We start from the raw sequence: 17,990 nt of genomic DNA on the forward strand, positions 1-17,990 counted from the left end.
CCCACAGGGCGGTGGGGCACCACCACTTCCCTCCCCACCCGGGGAGCTGGCCCAGGTGCACACTCACCGTTGGTGGACAGGGGACCCCCGGTTGGGGTGCACCTCCTCAGGATACAGCCCCGCAGGGGGAGGACACACACACAGGACTGTTGCCAAGGCAATTGCGCTCCTCTGGTCTCCATGGCAACTGCTCCCCTGGACCGCTCCCCATCAATGCCTGGCTGCAGTTGCCCAGGCAACCTACGGGCTCTCCTGGCTCCTGCGGCTTTGGGGCACCCAGGATTTGGGGGTGGGGAACAGACAGACATGACTGTGCTTGGCAGGCCACTGGAAGCCAGAAGGCAGCATTGGGGTTGGGGGAGAATGATGTGCCCCCTCCCTGGGGGAGTGGCCCCCTTTGGTGCCAGTTCGGGGCTGGAAGCTTGCTTGGGGCAAAGGTGCCCCTGTGGTGTTGCCCTCAGGGCTCGCAGCCAGCTGTGATGCCCTGGAGCACCCAGTGAAGCCTTCTGGAACTCCCATGGATTTTTGGGCTGAGGTGTGTGGGGGCGGGGGGGTCCCTTCCTTCACCACCACCACCATCCTCCCCCAGTCTCTCAGCTCAGCCTCTTCGCTATGGCAGCACGGTGACTGATGCTGCAGAGTGAGCAGTGGGGCCGGGTCCCCCCCGGAACCAGGCATCCCCCCTGCAGCAGGAGGGATTTCGGGAAGGAGATAAATACCAGATGGGAGAGGGCTGGGCTGCCAGGAACACACTGCCCGCGTGCCAAGAGCTGCTGGCGCGAGTGGGCGCATGGGCCGGGGAGGGTGGGGGGTGCCTGTGCTGCTGGAGACTGCTCGCCTTGTTCCCTGGGGCCCAGCAGCCAGCCAGGGATGGGGACAGCTAGAAAGAGACCTGCAGCCACCTGCTCCCCTCTGTCCCCACGGGTGCTAAGGGTCCCTGGGGCAGGGAATGCATCCCCTGTGCTGGAGGCTCACAGGGAGGCTGCCACCACGTGCATCCCTCCTGCCACGCTGTACTGGGGCACAGCCCTACCCTATACCATGCCTCGGGTCTCTGCCACCCCTGGGAGGCCACCAGCCCCGCAGTGGCCTGGACACACAGACCTCGCTGAGCAGCCCTGCCTGGCACTGCTCTGGGCAGCAGCGTGACTCAACCGCTGAGACCGCCAGCCAAAGTCTTGCTGTGCCAAACCACTCGGCACAGGGGCTGCCCAGCCGTGCCGCAGCGCCTGCGCCCCAGGACGAACCTGCTGTCCTGTCCTGTGTCCATCCCCCCTCCGATTTTCAGTCGGGAGCAGGACAGTGGGGAGCTCACAACGCCTGTGTTGAGCCCTGCCCAGCCTCCCTCCCCACCACCCAAGGCCCAGGAGGGATCCAGCTGTCCTGCCAACTGCCCTCCCTCCACATGGTCCCCATGGGTGCCAGCCCATGCCCATGGCCCCCACCCATGCCCCCCAGGGCTGCCAGCCTGCTCCTGCCTGCCTCCTTGTCTGTTGTCATGGTGACCAGAGATGTGGTGACAGATGAGGATGGAGCCTCACACCTCAGCAGGGCTGTTCTTCCGTTCAGCGGGGTCGGCATCCCCCATCCTCCTGCTCTCCCCTCACCCCAGCCCTGTCCACGGACCCCCCGTGAAGCCCCAGCCCCAGGCAGCATGCTGGGGGTGCCCCATCTGCTCAGATGCAGTCCTGGCATCACTGGGGCCACAGCTGTGCCCTGGGCAGCTCGTGGAGGGATGGGGACAATGCCATCCCCCTTCCACCTGCCCTGACTTACAATCGGAGCACCCCTCTCCTGAAGCCAGACTGTGCACAGGGACAGGCAAGCCCATCTCACTAGTACCTTCCTCCCTGGGAAAGGTGCTGTCCCTCCAGGGAGAGATTTTTTTGGCCTCATCTTTCCACATCAGCAGCAGCAGGGACAGCACAGGGCAAGGAACACACTGCTCTTGCATGGTTGCCCTGGGCTTACCCACAGCACAGCTACTGAGCAGGGTGCCTGTCCCCCAACATCTCCTCACTACAGTGACAAGGGCCACCACAGCCATCAGCAGGCATGGCCATCCCACTGCCAACACCCAGCCTGTGGCGTTTCCGCTCCCCCAAAACACCCATGAAAGGAGGTGCCTGACTACAGCACAGGTAGCATGTACAGCAGCATCCCCACCTTGGCTTTGGCTACCGAGAGCGACAATAGCCAAGGCTGGACACATTTTAACCTCGTCAATGACCTTCACCAGTCCCCTGTGCTGCCCTGGGGATGGGGGCTTCAAGACGGCAGCAGTGCCAGCAGCTCAGTGAGGCTCCCCAGGCCACGGTTACCACTGTTGCAGAGCCATTTCATATTTCTTGCAGGGATGGAAGCAGCACAGCTGAAGCCACCCATGCTGGCCTCCAGGCACACCCCTGCAGCCCCCAGCCCTGTGGCACCAGCCCCAGCACCCCCAGCCCCAGGTGGTGGCTCCCAGACCTGTAGCAGAGAAAGCCCTGAGTCTGGTGGCTGATGCCTCCTGCCTCCTCCAGGCTCCCTGTCATCCAGCTGCTGCCTGTCAGACCACCAACTCCACCTCTGCCAGGCCTCAGGGACCAGCCGGGGTCCCATCCAGCCCAACTCCAGCTGCCCCAGGCGTCCCTGCAGAGCCTGGGCAGGATGTGCTCTACCACGAGGCGCTTGTGCACACATAGGGCATTCCTCCACTGTAAAACCGCTTGAAGCACCAGTAGCTGCACAGAAACACCTCACCTCCATCCCAGCACCCGGAGCCAGCACCCAAATCCCCACCAAGGGTTCAGGACCTGCGTCCAGCAGCATCCAGCTGTGGGGCTGGGTCACAGCAGGCACCAGCGGACTCCTGGAGCATCACCCAAGACCAGGCAGTGCAGTGCAATCTCCATCGCCAGCCCTGCTCTGGCTGGGAACCTGGCTGCGTGCCCCCTGCCCTATGCCCACCCCAGGGGGATCACAGCTCGCCCCCAGCCCCTTGCATCACCTGCAAGGTGCCCCACCTCAAGGCCTGCAGCCCTGGTTGAAGGAGCCAGGGCAGAAAGAACCACCTGCTTCCCACTGCCACAGCCCCTTCTACCCGCTGGAGCCGGCTTTGTGTTGGACAAAAGGCTGCAAAGGAAGCGAGAAAGGAGATTAGGTGGCTGCTAAAAGGCGGATAATGAAGGTGGGATGAGAGCCAGGGGAAGGAGGGTGTGTGGTCTGGCTCACCACGGGGGATGCAGCCTGCACTGGCAGGGGTGAGGGTGGGGTCCCTCCTGCACGCCCCTGCCCACCCAGCCACATTCACATCCCTAGTACCCACTTGACCCCCATCCCCAGGGATGCACCATCCTTGGGGAGCCAGAGACTAGGGACAACCCAAGCAGGTGCAGTGCCCAGGGCCACAGTGCTGCCCTGTCCCACCTACAGCCCAGCTGTGCTGGCATGAAATCCACCCCTCCTCCTGCCTTGGCTGGGCAGAGGGTCCCCCGCCACCCCCAAACCCCAGCCAGCCCCACAGAACCCCCACCCCACAGCCAAGCCAGGCAGCTCCCCTGGGTGCAAGGCACCGTACAGATAGATACAGGTGCAGGTGTGGGATAAGGAGGGCCATTCCCAGGGTGACCCCTCACAAGCCTCTCCCCAGGAGCCTGCCAGGCTGGAAACCCTCCCAGAGTGCAGCACCAACCCCGCTCACATCCCACACAGCCCATCTGCTCCTCTTCTCACTCACTCCCGGCCCCGCGTGTGCCATGGCCTGCCGGTCCCTGCCCACGGGCAGTGGCACGTGGGCTTGGCGATGGGAAAAGCAGGCCACATCTCAGCGTGGGCCTCTTGCCTATTTTCCCAGGTGCTTTTTGCAGGAGCAGAAGCTGTCACATGAAAAAGTTCAAGCTGGTTCCCCAGCAAAAGCAGGAATAAAGGCACTGCCTTGCCAGGAAAGCAGGCACCACTGCCCCATCCCTGCTCTGGGAGGGAACAGCAGGGACCAGTGCTCTGCAGGGCAGGGCACAAAGCAAAAGGCATGGCTGGGTCTTCCTGAAATAGAAGTACCTGCCCTCTTGCTTGGACCAGCCCAGCTGATGCTCTTCTACAGCACCTTTCAACCAGATCCCAGGCCGTGGAGATGCTGGCATGGAGAGATGGATCACAAGGCTGCCTGTAAAACCCTATTCTTGCCCCCCTGAGGCACCCAGAGAGAGAGTCTCATGGGGTTAGTATGGGGCTGGCAAGTGATCTTCTCACACAGGGCTCTGGTTTTGCTGCAGCTCAGCACACCCACACAAGCAGCGGTGCCTGGATGTGAGGGAGCAGCAGGAACAGGGCTGCCCCATGACAAGGTGGTCCTCCCCAACCAGCCACAACCACCAGCATCATCCCCAGGTCCAGGGGCCAGCCAGGTCCAGGGGCCAGGCCTGTACCCACAGCTCAGGCAAGAAGCAGCGGTCCCAACCTGAGCTTAAATAGTCCCCCCAGCCCCAGGTGACCAGGATGGGGGGTGTGTCCCAGGTGAGGTCATTCAGGGCTACCGATGCCAATTAGTGCAATCCCTGCCCTGGCAGTGGAAAATACAGGATGAAAGGGCCAGGGTGGGTCTGGGGCAGGGGTGTGCAGAGGGGACACAAACAGGGCTTTCTGGGGGCACTGGGGCCACGCTCATAGGTCTCTCCTTGCTGACCCATGGCAGGTCCCTGTGGGGGATAGCCCTCCCCTTTGTCCACAGAGAGCCCCAAACCGTGGGGTGAGGGGTGTCCCCGGGCACAGTCCCCACATGGGCCACACTGATGGGTACCTGCAGAATCACATGCCTGTGGCCCCCACAGTCCTGCAAATAGTGATGGGCACACATGTACAAACACATGCACACATGTGTGCAGGGACTCACATATGGGGGGCCAAGGGGACTGGCAGGGGCTGGTGGCTCCAAGGGGGGACGCCAAGGCTGGGGAAAGGGCTGTGGGGGGTGCTGCCTCGATGGGTGCTGGGCAAGAGGCACCAGTGGGGGGCTGGGGACAATTGGGATGGGGAGACCCGGGCTGGGAGCTGGCCCGGGGTTTCTGGGGGGCTTGAGCCTGCTGGGCTGCAGGAGGCTGGGAGCTGGGTGAGGGATTTTGAGCGGGTTGCTGGGGGGTCTGTTTGACATCACCTGGGTGCGCCGGGAGGAGGTCCCGGCTGTGCCTGGTGGTCCTCGGCTGTGTGACCCGGAGGTGTCCGGCCGTGCCGAGGGCTCCCCGCTCCCCTGGGGCACCCCGTGCTCAGGGGCACCCCCGAGCTGGGGCGACGGCCCCGGCGAGGCTGCGCGGGGGGGGACCATCCTGCGCTGGGGACGGGGCAGGGGCTGGCGGGAGGGTCCCCATCTCAAGCGGGCTGGCGCCGGGCACCGGCCGCGGGGCTCCCTGTCCCTGTCCCGGCCGGGCCGGGCCGGGCCGCGGCGCTCCGGAGCCGCCCCCCGCCGGGGGGGTCCCCGCTCCCCCCGGATGCATGACTTCATCCTTCCGCCCGGGTTTCCTCCCCGCCGCCGCCGCCGCCGCCGCAGACCGGCTCCCGGCTCGGCGCGGCGCGGCTCGGCCCGCTCGGCCCCGCCATGTCGCAGGTGCTGCCCTACGGCGAGGACAAGGTGGGCCGCTACGGCGCCGAGCCCGAGGCGGGGGAGCTGCCTTTCAGCTGCCGCCTGCAGGACACCAACGCCTTCTTCGGGGGCAACCAGGGCAAGCGGCCCCCCAAGCTGGGACAGATCGGCCGCGCCAAGAGAGGTACCGCCCGACCCCCCGCCTCTGCCCACCCCGACCCCCGCCTCAGCCCCACGCCATCCCCGGCGCTACCCCACGGCGTCCCCGGGACCCCCGCGTCTGCCCTGCAGCATCCCTGGCATCTCTGACCCTGGCTCTGGCATCCCCGGTGCTGCCCCACGGCATCCCCGGGACCCCCGCATCTGTCCTTGTATCCCCGGCTCTGCTCTGGGACACCCGCATCTGCCCTGCAGCACCCCTAGCATCTCTGACCCTGGCTCTGGCATCCCCGGCGCTACCCCATGGCATCCCCGGGACCCTTGCATCTGTCCCTGCATCCCTGGCTCTGCCCTGGGACCCCCGGTTCTGCCCTGCAGCATCCTCGGTACTGGCCCTTGCATCCCCAGCGCCGCCCCACAGCATCACTGGGATCCCCGATTTTGCCCTACTATCCCCGGCTCAGCCCCACGACATCACCGGGATCTGCCCTGCAGCATCCTCGGCACAGCCCCACAGCATCCCCGGGACACCCGGCTCTGCCATTGCACCGACGGCACTGCCCCACAGCATCCCAGCCGGCACTGGCTCTTACATCCCCAGCATCACCCCACAGCATCCCCACTAGCACTGGCTCTTACATCCCCAGCGCTGCCCCACAGCATCCCCAGTACTGCTGGCACTGGCTCCTTACACCCCCAGCGCTGCCCCACAGCATCCCTGGGACTCCTAGCTCTGCCTTGCATCCCCAGCACTGTCCCCTGGTACTGCCCCCAAAATCTCCAGCTCTGCCCCACATCATCCCCAGCACTGCCCCGCACCATCCCTAGGAATCCCAGCTCTGCGCCTGGCACCCAGCACTGCCCCAGAACCGCAGGCCCCCCTCCCCCTCAGCTCCAGACACCAGCGCTGTCCCCCCAGTGCTGCCCCACAGCCCCTGCAGCCCGGGGCTCCCCCGGGGACTACCCTGCAGCATCCCTGGGACTGCCCCTGGGACTATCCCCAAGCATCCCTGGAGCTGCCCCCCAGCACCTCTGCAAGTGCCCCTGGTACCCCCCAGAACTGCTCCTCAGTACCCCTGGGATTGTCCCCACATCCCCTCGGGCTGCCCCCCATCATTCCCTATAAACAAGCCCCCCCCCCCCCCCGTCATCTCCAGGAACTGCCCCCATAGCCCCATAAACCTCTCTCCCTCCATGTTCCTGCCTGCTGCAGAGACCCCCATCAGCAGCTGCTGGCAATGCTGATCAACAAACACCCACACACACGCTCCCACCCCCTCTGATTTACTGTCCCCCCAGGACTCCATGAACCTGTCTGTGTCCTGGCCCCCCAGCTTTACTACCTGACACAGAGACACACACCCCCCCCCCCAAAATCAGCAGCTCCTCTGCTTCCATCAAGACCCAAACAGATACTCCCCCTTCCCCTGCGCCCCGATCTGTCACCGCTGATCCTCCCTGATGCCTTGGGGACCCCTGAGAATGGCCCCTGCCTTCCCCCTGCAGCCTCCACCTGTTTGGGGGACCTCCACAAGCAAACACCCCTCATTGAGCTTCAGGGGCAAAAGCGGGGAACAGAGTCCCCCCCCAGCGCAAATACACCCCAGGCTGCTCCACCTGCCCCCCCTCTGCGGTGGTGGTAGCTGGGTTCAGCAGAACCCGCTGGGGGTGATGGGTGGGGGGATTCTCCCACCGTAGTGGTGGTGGCTGCTCTCCCAGTGATACTGGTGATAGTGGGGGGGGGGGGGTATCTGGCCAATCCACCCCCAGGGTGGTGATTGGGGGGGTTGCTGACCACTCGGTAGTGATGTCGGGAGGGGGGGGTGTCTGTCCTCTGCCCCTGGGGATGACAGCGATGGGGGGCTCTGCCCAGCCAGTGATGTTGTTGAGGGGGACGGGGGTCTGTATAGCCCCTCGATGGTGGTGCTGATGGGAGTCTGTCCAGCCTCCCACTGGTGATACTGATGGGGGGGGCTGTTCAGCAGGTGATGCTGAGGGGGGGCTCTCTGGAGGGGGATGTTGAAGGGGCCTGTCCAGCCCCAGTGGTGGTGCTGATGGTGGGGGTCTGTGCAGCCCGCCGTGATGACGGGGGGCTGTCCAGCTCCCCTGACGGTGATGCCAACGGTGTGTGTGGGGGTGTCCTGCGCAGCGGGTGATGCTGACAGGGGTCTGGCTGCCACCCCCGCCGAGCTGGCGGTGCCCCCCCCGCTGGGTCATTACCCATTCCAGTCCTGTTGCTCTCATCAGCGCCTGCCGCAGAGAGGAGGGGGGGGTCCTTCCTGGTCTGTTCCTGCCCCCCCTTCCCCAACCACCCATCCAGAAGGAGCCTGCTGGCTGCAGGGGGGATGCTGCCCCTACCCAAGCCGGGCTGGGGGGGCGATTCCCCCCCCTCCCCGCCATCGCACCCGCCCGAACCCCTTTGTCCCGCTCCTCAGCATTGGGGGGCACAGCTGGAGCCCTGGGGGGGGAGGGGCCGGGGCGGGGGCAGCGGCTGGGTGCAAGTCCCCTCGCCCACGGCCCCCCGCCTGTCCCCGCAGTGGTGATCGAGGATGACCGGATAGACGAGGTGCTCAAGGGCATGACGGAGAAGTCGCCGCCGGGGGTGTAAACCGGGACCCGCCGCCAGGACCCGCCGGCCGTGCCCGCTCCCAGCCCGCCCGGCCCCGCATGCTGGCTGGGCTGCCGAGCCGACGAGGAGGGGGAGGCCATGCCCGTGCCCCCCCCTCCCCGGCCCGGAGGGGGTTTCTGCGGCCACCACCACCACCCCCCACCCCCCCCCACCCCCCCCCCCGAGCCATGCACTTTACCCCTCCGCCTCCCCTGGGGCTGGGACAACCCGCCCAGCCCCCCCACCCTGGGCAAAGACCCCCCCTCCTCCCCGGGGGGGGGTAGTGACCTCCCCCCCCCATCCTCCTTGGCGGGGGGTCCCCAAATCCCGGGGCAGACCCGGCCCCACGAGCAGGGGGGGAGCGCTGCTGTCCAGAGACATTTTTTGCTCCATCGTTTTTTGCATGAGCTTGGTGGCCCGGGAGCCCGGTCCTGGGGCCGAGGGTCAGCCCCACCACTCCGGCACGCTTCTTTTTAAACAGAAACTCCTCATATTTGTATTTTTATATCCGAATCTTTGTTAAAAACGATCTGCTGACGTTGAGATGTCGAAATAACCGCATCGGGAAAACAAACAAACAAACAAGAAAAAAAAAAAGGTTCATATTTTTTTCCATAAGAAAAAAAAAGACAAAAAAAGAAAAAACCGAGGGGGAAAAATAAAGGGGGGGGGGGGCGAGAGTGATGGAGGGAGTGCAAGGAAAGCCAAAGGAGGGGGGAGGGGAGCGGGGACCCCCAGCCTGACCCCCCCCTCCGCTGGCAGCAGGACCGGTCGGAGGGTTTGGCAGCACCATCGGCAACCACAGCGTGTCCCCCCCAGCAGCACTGGGGCAGAGCCCACCGGGGCTGCGGGTGCCAGGGGGGTCCCGGTGCTGCCCCTTGCTCGAGGGTGTGGAGCCGGGGCAGGGGGGGGGGGGGGGGAAGTGGGGAGGGCAGGGACCGGCCTGAGTCGTTGTTTTTAATTTTGTACTTTAATTTAATTTTATTTTTTAAGAAGCTTCTCGGGGGGGTCTGATGTGCATGAGAAACTCGTCATCTTTTTCAATAACCTACGAGTGGCATTTATGGAGACAACGACGCAAAAAAACACAACAAAAAAAACCCCAAACAAAAAACAAAACAAAGGAAAAAAAAAACAAAAAAAAAAGGAAAAAAAAAAAAGATACTTGTGTCATGATGTTCTACGAATGATCCATTGTAAATTTAAATGCCATTTTTCACTGTACTGGTGAACAAAATGCAATGAATAAAATACATTCATGTACCGAGGCGAGGCCGCAGCTGCCTGCTCCTTTCTATCCCTCGCAGGCGCCAGCTGGTTTTTGGGGTGCCTGCGGATGGGGTGGCATGGCGGGGGTGGGGGGACTGACCCCAGAGTCCTTCGCCAGCTCCCAGCGTGGGGGGAGCCACCGGCTGACCCACTTACGCCTTTCACCAGAAATAGCAGCCCAGCAGCTCACACCTCTCTGGTATGTTCCCGCTGTCCCTCTGAGGAGGGGTCCCCTCTGTTGCCCACGCTGGGGGCGGGGGTTTGGTGCACAAAGAGCCCCTAGGGACACCCTGGTGGCACATGTGCACCCACCACACTGGCACCCACATGCAGCCAGCCCTGCCAGCAATGGCATGCCCATCACCAGCCCCGGCACACGTGTGTCACCAGCCCTGGCACACACATGTCACTGGGCTGCTGGCCCCAGGCATGGGCAGACACAGGCCAGGCATGTTTGGCACATCGGGGTTGTCACCGCAGCCAGGAGCAGGGGGACAGGGGCAGACATGCCACCCTGCCTGCACACGTGCCCCATAGTGCCCCCAGCCCCACACTGGCACATCGCAGCCTGGACCCCTCGCTGCCCGGCTGGTGCTGGAGGGTGACAAGGACACAGTGCCCTTGCACACCCACATGGCCAAGGTGGGTGGTCCAGGGGTCCTGGTGCAGGAAGAGGCAGGGGGGCAGCAGGCACCCCCCCCTCATCACCCTGCCCCCTGCCCCCCCCATCCTGCCCCCAGCCCAGCTGGCTGGCCGGGGGGGGGGAGGCAGGGAACCACTCCCCGCAAGATGGATGGGTGGAATTAAACCCGATTTGGTTTCATTACCAGCCGCAAAGCCCCGAGCTCTGGCTGCTCTCCAGCCCGGCGAGGGAAGGGCCAGGAGGGGGCACAGCATCACCCGCTCCCCGGAGCATCCTGCTGTCCCCTGGGAGAAGGCCAACCCCCTCCCCCCCTTCGCCCATTACTCACATCACTGGGCAGCTTGCGGGGGGGGGGGGGGCACGCACTGGCTCCCTGTTCCCATCCATGAGGGTGGAGCAGCTTAAGGCTTTATTGGGTGGGGGGACACTGGGGAAGCCCCCCCGGGTCACAGCTGGATGGCAAAGAGATAGTCCTCGTCGTCATCTGGGGGAGCAGAGGGTGGGGGGGGGGCAGGGGGTGGGGGGGGCTGGTGCAGCCGGCGCCCCAGGGCCAGGTCGTGGGGGTCCAGGGGCTGCCCCTTGCGCATGATGTAGAGAAAGTAGTGGAAGGTGCCGGTGTCCCCGTCCCCGCAGGCGGTGTGGCGCAGGGACCAGCCGAAGGCCTCCTGGGCGTAGTGGGGCTTGCGGAAGTGGGGCTGGGCAAAGGTGATGGAGATGAAGCAGCCCCCCGGGCGCAGCACCCGGCTCACCTGCGGCAGGAGAACCACCGGGACGGTGTGGGGGGACACAGTGAGGTTCACCCCCTCTGGCAGAGATAGCCCCATCCCCAGTGATCCCCCCTCCAGCCCATGGCCCCCCAAATCTCCTGCCCTAACCTTGCAGTTTCTCCCTCTCCCCCACCCCAAGACACCCTCCACAGCTCTGACATGTCCCCAGACTACCCACAGCCCAGCAGCAATGAGGAACAGGGGTACCCACACCCCACCTCTCCCTACACCCCAAAACCCTTCACCCCCATCCCCAGCAGACAGCACAGAGACCCAGCCTTGGGGCTGGGAAAGGCTTCACCCTCCTGGGCACAGCCCCCCCCCGCCCCCCCGCCAAGCAGTGCAGAACCCCCATTCCATCACCACCCCCCTCCCCAGGGCACCCAGTGCTACATCCCTACCAACCCCCAGCATCTGGGGGGGGGGGGGTGTTGGGTTGTGTGTGTTTGGATGTGAAAGGACTCGACCCTTTTAATCACCATTTTCTCCCCGCTGGAACTAAGCCCCCGCTAACAGGATGGAAAAGAACATCAATTTTCTTGCTTGGCTTTATCCAATGTCAAAAGGCTTTTATGGCCAGCGCTCGCGTGCTCGGCATGCAAAGGCAGCGCCCGGGGCGGGCGGGTGGCCAGCCCCCCAGCTGCCCCCCCCGCAGCACCCTGCCGCCGGCAGGGACACCCCCAGAGCCCTCCCAGGCCAGGGCAGGGAGCCACTGCGGCAGGGAGAGGGCTGGGGCCAAGGGGGGGTTCCCGAGCTCTGGTTTAATCCTGCTGGGAAGCTCCATGGCTCAGCGCTGGCTGGGGCCAGGGACACAGAGGGGACAGGCAGCCTGTGTGTGTCCCCCGAATGCGGTGGTGGCTTTTGAACAAGATCTTTAGTGGTTTTGGCCAGGAAAAGGGGATGGCAATTCCCTGTATCCCCGCCCGGCACCCAGCTCAGCATCCCTCCTGCAACGCGCCAGATGCATCCGTCCTGGAAAGATTCCACAGCCTCCCAACCGACAGGCACAAGGGGTGTCCCCGGGGGCTGGGGGCAGGCAGGGATCTCCTGCTGGAGCCCAGCGAGGCATCCCACATCCCCACATCCCATCCCTCCTTAATAGAGCACTAACGGCCGTTGCTTAGAGACCGGCACAGGAAACCTTCCCATCCGCCAGCCGGTGCAGGGGGGGGCGAGGGGGCTGCTTCTCCCTCCGGCACTGTCCTCCCCGCCCCATTGCCCCCGATCACTGGGACAGGGGTGTCCCTGGGGCATCCCTGCGGGCAGGGCAGATTTTTGGGTCTTTACATCCCCCCACAGGGAGAGCAAGACAGAGGCTGTGAAAACCCTGTGTCTCCCCCCATCCTGGCGAAGGGGGATGGGGGTAAGGAGGAAGGTGCTGGCCACGGCCAGACCCCTGTGAAGGGACCAAGTGGGTGGGAAGACCTAGCGAATCCCTCTGGGAATGATGAGAGTGGGGACCGGCTGCGGACGGAGGCCAGCACCCAGCAATGCAGGGGGAGGGCAGGGATTGAGCGGGGGATTAAAACGGGGGAAAAAAAAAAAGGAAAAAAAATAACTAAATCCTCATCATTTGGCCAAATGACAAGGACAGGCAGCAGTGCTGGCCAGGCAGCACCTGGATGGCAAGGACAGCCCCACGGGCTGCAGCACCTGGGGTCCTGCTCCCTCCCAGGCTCGGTGGGGGAAAGAGCAGAGGCGGGGTGGGGGCAATAGCCACAAGCATCCCTCCCAGCAGGCGCAGCAATTAATTATCCTTGCAGTTATTCCCGCAGGGCAAGGGAGACTGCCAGGACCCACACCTCCATGCCAGGGCAGGTTCAATCAGGCCCCTGCCTCCTCCACCACCAATTAATCGTGCCCAGAGGCATCGCCCATCCCCATGACAACGCCAGAGCCCTGTCGATGCTGACGGGGGTTGCCATGACAACCCTGGATCGGACAATGGGGACTCCGGCAAACGAGATCCTGCAGTCATCACCTTGCCCTGGGCAGGCAAGGCCACCTCAGTGTGTGTCCCTGGGTCCCCTCCGAGCACCCTTGGGTGCTCCTACAGCCACCCATGCCGGGATGGGGCCCATTTTTACTGCCCCATCCCACCATACTTAGAGTGCAAATAAAGGAGGTGGTCACTTAGCATCCCAACACGGACCCATAGCCGCCAGGGATGCACCCTGCTCCATCTGCCGCCCTGGGGAGAGGGTGATGGGGTGGGTCCCCCACCCCCAGGGGTGCGGGGAGCCCCTCAGGTGCCCCTTTGCAGGATTAGCAGCAGAGGTAGCACCAACTGCGCGGGGCACAGGCACTGGCTGGGGGATCCCCAGGGAAGTAGGATGGTGAGGAGGTGCTCTACACCCCACAGCCCCTCAAAAAGGGGATGGAGCCCACCTTGTGACCTCCTGCCCCGCTGCCCACATCCCGTACCTCTGCCAGCACCCGGTGCATCGCGGCGGCTGCCTGGGGTGAGACGTCCCACGGGTCGGTCTCCTCCACCATCAGCACGTCGAGGGTGCCCTTCTCCAGCACCACGTCGAAGGTGGCGTCAGGAAAGGCCAGGGCACGGATGTCCATGACGGCCCAGCGCAGGCCAGGGCAGCGGGCGTAGCGGGCACGCATGGTGTCGATGCAGGCCGGGGAGAAGTCGATGCTGGTGACGTCGGTGTAGCCCAGCTCGTGCAGGTCGTGGCTCAGGGCGCTGTTGCCGCAGCCTGCGTGGGGCACGGCTCAGCCGGGGCTCGGGGTGCCCATGGCAGGGCTGTTGGCACCCAACCCCCTGCCCTCAGACCCAGGGAAGGGTGAGGATGGGCTGGGCAGCTAAATGGGGAGCAGGCCATGGCCTTGCCGCTAATTAGTGTATGCTGGGCTAGTTCTTAATTACCCCCTTTCGGCAAAAGGAGTGCTTTGGGGTCCTGGCCCTGCAGGACCACAGGGTGACAGTGGCCCCTGCGCAGGGGATCCCCCCCAACCCCCGGTCTGGGGCAGGATGTGCCGGTGGCCCTGCAGGCACTGAATGCAGGGGAGGGGTGCGGGGGATCCCCAGCTCTCCCCCCGGTGTGCGGTGCTGCAGTAGCTGGCCGTGCCCCCAACAGGGCCAGCGCGCAGCATCTGGGGGAGCTTAACCGGGGTGGGGGGACAGAGGAGCGCCCCCCCTGGGGGTGCAGCACCCTGCCCAGCCGGTGCCGGGCCGGCCCCAGCGGGACGCGGCGCCCCCGGTGCGGCGGGCACAGGGAGCGGCCCCGCGGGGGGGATCCCGGGGGGGATCCGGCGGGGGGAGGGCGGGCGGATTTGGGGGCTATTAAGCGCAGCTGGCGGCGGCTGATCCGCTAACAGGATCGGTGATTACACCCGCCTAATCCCGGCCGCCCGGCGGGAGTGAGCCCGCCCGCCCGGGGCACGGTGGGGCGGCAATACCGGTCCCCGCGCGCCGCCCCGGGAGCGTAGCCGCCCTGCCGGGCCGGGCGCCCGGTGACCGGTCCGGTGCCACACCGCCCCCTCGCGGCCGGTGCCAGCGCACCCACCGGCGGCACCCCCCCAGCGCCGCCCGCCCTCCACCGGGCACGTACCGAGGACGAGGATGCGGTCACCGGGGCGCAGCTCGGCCTCCAGCTGCGGGAGGAAGCGGGACAGCCCCCCCAGCCACTCCCGGGGCTCGGCGCCCTCCTGCCGGTACAGCGCGTCCCAGAAGCGGCGCTGCCGGTAGCGGCGGTTAGCGGCGGGCGCGCGCCGCCGGTCCATACCGGGCGGGGCGGCGGGGGGGTAAGCACCGGGTGCCACGTGCCGCCCGCGCCCCCACGTGCGACTTCCGGCCCCGGCGGTTGCACCGTCCTGAGCGCTCCGGCCGGAAACACGGCGCGGGGCGGCCATGGCGGCGGGGCGGGGGGCGGCGGCGCTGCGGCGGGCCTGGCGGGAGCGGCGGGCGGCGCTGCTGGAGCCCAGCTACACCCCGCTGGTGGCCGCCTGCCTCTGCCTGGCCGAGGGCGGCGTCAACCTCTGGGTCATCCGCAGGGTCCCCTGTGAGTGCCGGGGCCCGGCCTGGCCCGGCGGCGGGGCGGGGGGGCCTTGTCCGCGGGTGGCGGAGCCGGCCCGGGCCCGGCAGCGTGGGCCGGTGCGCCTAGCAGTGGCAGCTCGGCCCCGGGCTGGGCCGCTGCGCCCCTGGGGTGACGGGGCTGGGGGGTCCCGCTAGCGGGGTGACAGGGCTGCCCCCGGCCCGGGTGGGTGACAGCATCCCCGGGCTGGGGGGCCTGGAGCCTCGGCTGACAGGCAGGCGGGGGGCGTAGGGGTGGGTGGGGGGGTGGGGGTGGGAGTTCCCCCGCGGTGTCCCCAGCCCCGCTTACCCCTGGCCATCCCCACAGACACCGAGATCGACTGGAAGGCCTACATGGAGGAGGTGGAGGGGTTTGCCAACGGGACCTTCGACTACACCCAGCTGAGGGGCAACACTGGGCCGCTGGTGTGAGTGACGGATGGCCCAGCTCCCCGCCACCGGGGGGGCCCGGCGGGCACAGGGGGGTGGCAGGGCCTGGCCCCTCACTCCTGTCTCTCCGCAGCTACCCTGCCGGTTTCGTCTACATCTTCCTTGGCCTGTACTATGCCACGGGCCGTGGCAGGGATATCAGCCTGGCGCAGTACCTCTTCGCTGGCCTCTACCTCCTCAACCTCCTCCTGGTCTTCCGCATCTACTGCCGAACCAACAAGGTAGCCCAGGGCCAGGGGCCTCGCTGGCTGCCTCAGGGCCTCCTGCTCTGCTGAGCCCTCGCTTGGGCAAGGCGGGCTGGGTGGGCCCTCAGGGCTGGGGTCTGAGCCTTGGAGAGGTTCAGTGGCTGCCGGGGCTCCAGGACATGCTGCTGATTGCCTTCCTGTCCCTCTGTCCCCGGCAAGGTTCCCCCGTATGTTTTCTTCTTCATGTGCTGCGCCTCCTACCGCATCCACTCCATCTTTGTCCTGCGTCTCTTTAACGACCCTGTTGCCATGGCCATCCTCTTCCTGGCCATCAACCTCTTCCTGGAGGAGCACTGGTCCTGGGGCTGCTTCTTCTTCAGGTGAGGGTCTGGGGGCGGGGTGGGGGCTGCCTTCCATGGCAGGCTGTGAGTGTGAGCCAGCTCGACCCAGGGAGGAGGCCGCACGCTGCCCAGGGGCTGCCTGGGCAGCCATACAGGTGCCTCCAGCGGTAATGCAGCCTCCCGCTCAGCCTGGCTGTGTCTGTGAAGATGAACATCCTGCTCTTCGCGCCCGGACTTCTCTTCCTCCTCCTTCAACGGTTCGGTCTCCTCGGCTGTATCCCCAAGCTCTGCATTTGTGCTGCGCTCCAGGTGGGTCCCTGCTCACATCGGCTACAGGGGCAGGCTGGCATCCCCATCGGCAGGGGGTAGCAGGTAGCCCTGCCTGCATCGAAGCATCCTGCCCGGCTGTCCCAGGGTCTGGAGACCTCTGGGTGTATGTCTCATGTGGTGCTGGGATTCCTGGGAGGTGGCGAGGGTGACAGAGACCTAGCTTACAGCTGCTGTAAGGGTGCTGACGTGTCTCTGGCAGGTGGTTCTAGGGCTGCCCTTCCTGCTGGTGAACCCTGTGGGGTATCTGACTCGCTCCTTTGACCTGGGCCGCCAGTTCCAGTTCAAATGGACAGTGAACTGGCGCTTCCTCCCAGAAGAGGTTTTCCACAATCGGGCTTTCCACGCCATGCTGCTCCTGGCTCACCTGGCTGGCCTGGGGCTCTTTGCAGTCCATCGGTGGCACAGGTGAGACCTGGGGTTCCCCATGGGTGCTGGTCCCCATCGGCCCCCATGGTGTAGGGTACAGGTCTGCAACTCCCCTGCCCCCACGATGCTGCAGTTCTGGGGTTGCGGGTGGGAGCTGGGGGGAGTTACTGTTCTGTTTCAGGGAGCGCACTGCGCAGGCGTCGTGGCTCACAGGAAGGTTGGGGTGGGAAAGACTCAGCAGCTGAGATCAATGTTTGTGCTTCCCCCTGAGGTCCAAAGAGAGCATCCTGGCTCTGCTGAAGGATCCTGCTGAAAGGAAACATGCATCCCCTCCCTTGACCGTCAACAATATCCTTTGGCAGGGTGGGAGGTGGGTGGAGAAGGCAGGGCAGGGCAGGGTGGACCTTGGGCTCAGCATTTGCAAACTCCCAGTGCTGCAGTGCCGTCAGGACCAGCGTGTCCTGGGGGAACAACCTGTGCTGTACAGCTGGGGAGCTTTTGCAGGATCACACTTCCAGCCTCCTGTGTTTGTCCCCTTAACGCCAGCGCACAGATCGTCTTTGTCCTCTTCTCTTCCAACTTCCTGGGTGTCTGCTGCAGCCGCTCCCTGCACTATCAGTTTTATGTCTGGTATTTCCACACGCTGCCCTACTTACTCTGGTGCAGCCCTACCTCCAAGCTTGCCCACATGCCCAAGTATGTGCTGCTGGGGAGGGGGACCTCCCATCTGCTGCGGGGTATGGGAGCGAGGGGGGCTGGTGTGTCCCCCTCCCTGCTGACCCCCAATTTTCACCCCTGCAGGGTGCTGCTGCTGGGCATGATCGAGCTCTGCTGGAACACCTACCCCTCCACAGTCTGCAGCTCTCTCTCCCTCCATATCTGCCATGGACTTGTCCTGCTCCAACTCTGGTACGGCACGGCCCCCCCACCAGTGCTACAGACGCCGGCACCGAGCAGGAGGCCCACAGCCATCTCCAAGAAAGCCCAGTGAGAGTGTGGCTGGCCAGGTGATGGGAACTGGCCTCTGGGACTGCCCCTTCTGCTCACTCTTTCCCCACCCAGCTCCCAGGCTGCCCCCAGCCATCCCAGGAGGGTCGTGAGCCCTGGAACTCTGCAAAGGGGGCAGCGTGGGGACCCCCAACAGGCAGGACTTCACCAATAAAGGGGGCTTTGTGTGCCCTTCCCTGGCCGCAGCGTCTTCGTGCCGTGACAGTGTCGGGATGGCCGTGCCTCAGCCTGCTCCACCCGTGGGGAAGGCAGAGCAGCCACCAGGGCTACGGGAGCTCCCTTCCCA

The 17,990-nt window shown here is 65.3% G+C and overlaps 3 protein-coding genes across 3 annotated transcripts; 2 read left to right on the forward strand and 1 right to left on the reverse strand.

The window, feature by feature from the left end:
* Positions 1-5,482: 5,482 nt before the first annotated feature.
* CAMK2N2 (calcium/calmodulin dependent protein kinase II inhibitor 2) lies at positions 5,483-9,589 on the forward strand. The gene is made up of 2 exons (XM_056357939.1): positions 5,483-5,738; positions 8,251-9,589. Exons 1-2 carry the CDS (start codon positions 5,570-5,572, stop codon positions 8,319-8,321), a joined length of 240 nt encoding a protein of 79 aa, XP_056213914.1. The 5' UTR covers positions 5,483-5,569; the 3' UTR covers positions 8,322-9,589.
* Positions 9,590-10,619: 1,030 nt separating this feature from the next.
* EEF1AKMT4 (EEF1A lysine methyltransferase 4) lies at positions 10,620-14,804 on the reverse strand. The gene is made up of 3 exons (XM_056357938.1): positions 14,564-14,804; positions 13,425-13,708; positions 10,620-10,982 (listed from the first exon to the last, which is right to left on the reverse strand). Exons 1-3 carry the CDS (start codon positions 14,733-14,735, stop codon positions 10,680-10,682), a joined length of 759 nt encoding a protein of 252 aa, XP_056213913.1. The 5' UTR covers positions 14,736-14,804; the 3' UTR covers positions 10,620-10,679.
* A 23-nt stretch (positions 14,805-14,827) lies between these two features.
* On the forward strand, positions 14,828-17,885 carry ALG3 (ALG3 alpha-1,3- mannosyltransferase). The gene is made up of 9 exons (XM_056357934.1): positions 14,828-15,013; positions 15,353-15,452; positions 15,548-15,695; positions 15,879-16,039; positions 16,189-16,309; positions 16,530-16,735; positions 16,968-17,044; positions 17,248-17,392; positions 17,498-17,885. Exons 1-9 carry the CDS (start codon positions 14,863-14,865, stop codon positions 17,685-17,687), a joined length of 1,299 nt encoding a protein of 432 aa, XP_056213909.1. The 5' UTR covers positions 14,828-14,862; the 3' UTR covers positions 17,688-17,885.
* The last annotated feature ends 105 nt before the right edge of the window (positions 17,886-17,990 follow it).

Source organism: Falco biarmicus, chromosome 13 (assembly GCF_023638135.1).
Source record: "Falco biarmicus isolate bFalBia1 chromosome 13, bFalBia1.pri, whole genome shotgun sequence".
In the NCBI taxonomy this organism is placed as follows: Eukaryota; Metazoa; Chordata; class Aves; order Falconiformes; family Falconidae; genus Falco; species Falco biarmicus.

What these genes read in the sequence shown, in the direction of transcription:
- CAMK2N2 (XM_056357939.1), top strand. Translation starts at nt 5,570, where the DNA reads ATGTCGCAGGTGCTGCCCTACGGCGAGGACAAGGTGGGCCGCTACGGC. An exon ending in GATCGGCCGCGCCAAGAGAG is followed by an intron (nt 5,739 to 8,250) that starts GTACCGCCCGAC and finishes CTGTCCCCGCAG; the next exon opens with TGGTGATCGAGGATGACCGG.
- ALG3 (XM_056357934.1), top strand. Translation starts at nt 14,863, where the DNA reads ATGGCGGCGGGGCGGGGGGCGGCGGCGCTGCGGCGGGCCTGGCGGGAG. An exon ending in TCTACTGCCGAACCAACAAG is followed by an intron (nt 15,696 to 15,878) that starts GTAGCCCAGGGC and finishes GTCCCCGGCAAG; the next exon opens with GTTCCCCCGTATGTTTTCTT. An exon ending in TGGGGCTGCTTCTTCTTCAG is followed by an intron (nt 16,040 to 16,188) that starts GTGAGGGTCTGG and finishes CCTCCCGCTCAG; the next exon opens with CCTGGCTGTGTCTGTGAAGA.
- EEF1AKMT4 (XM_056357938.1), bottom strand. Translation starts at nt 14,735, where the DNA reads ATGGACCGGCGGCGCGCGCCCGCCGCTAACCGCCGCTACCGGCAGCGC. An exon ending in TGACCGCATCCTCGTCCTCG is followed by an intron (nt 13,709 to 14,563) that starts GTACGTGCCCGG and finishes TGCCCCACGCAG; the next exon opens with GCTGCGGCAACAGCGCCCTG. An exon ending in TGCACCGGGTGCTGGCAGAG is followed by an intron (nt 10,983 to 13,424) that starts GTACGGGATGTG and finishes CTCCTGCCGCAG; the next exon opens with GTGAGCCGGGTGCTGCGCCC.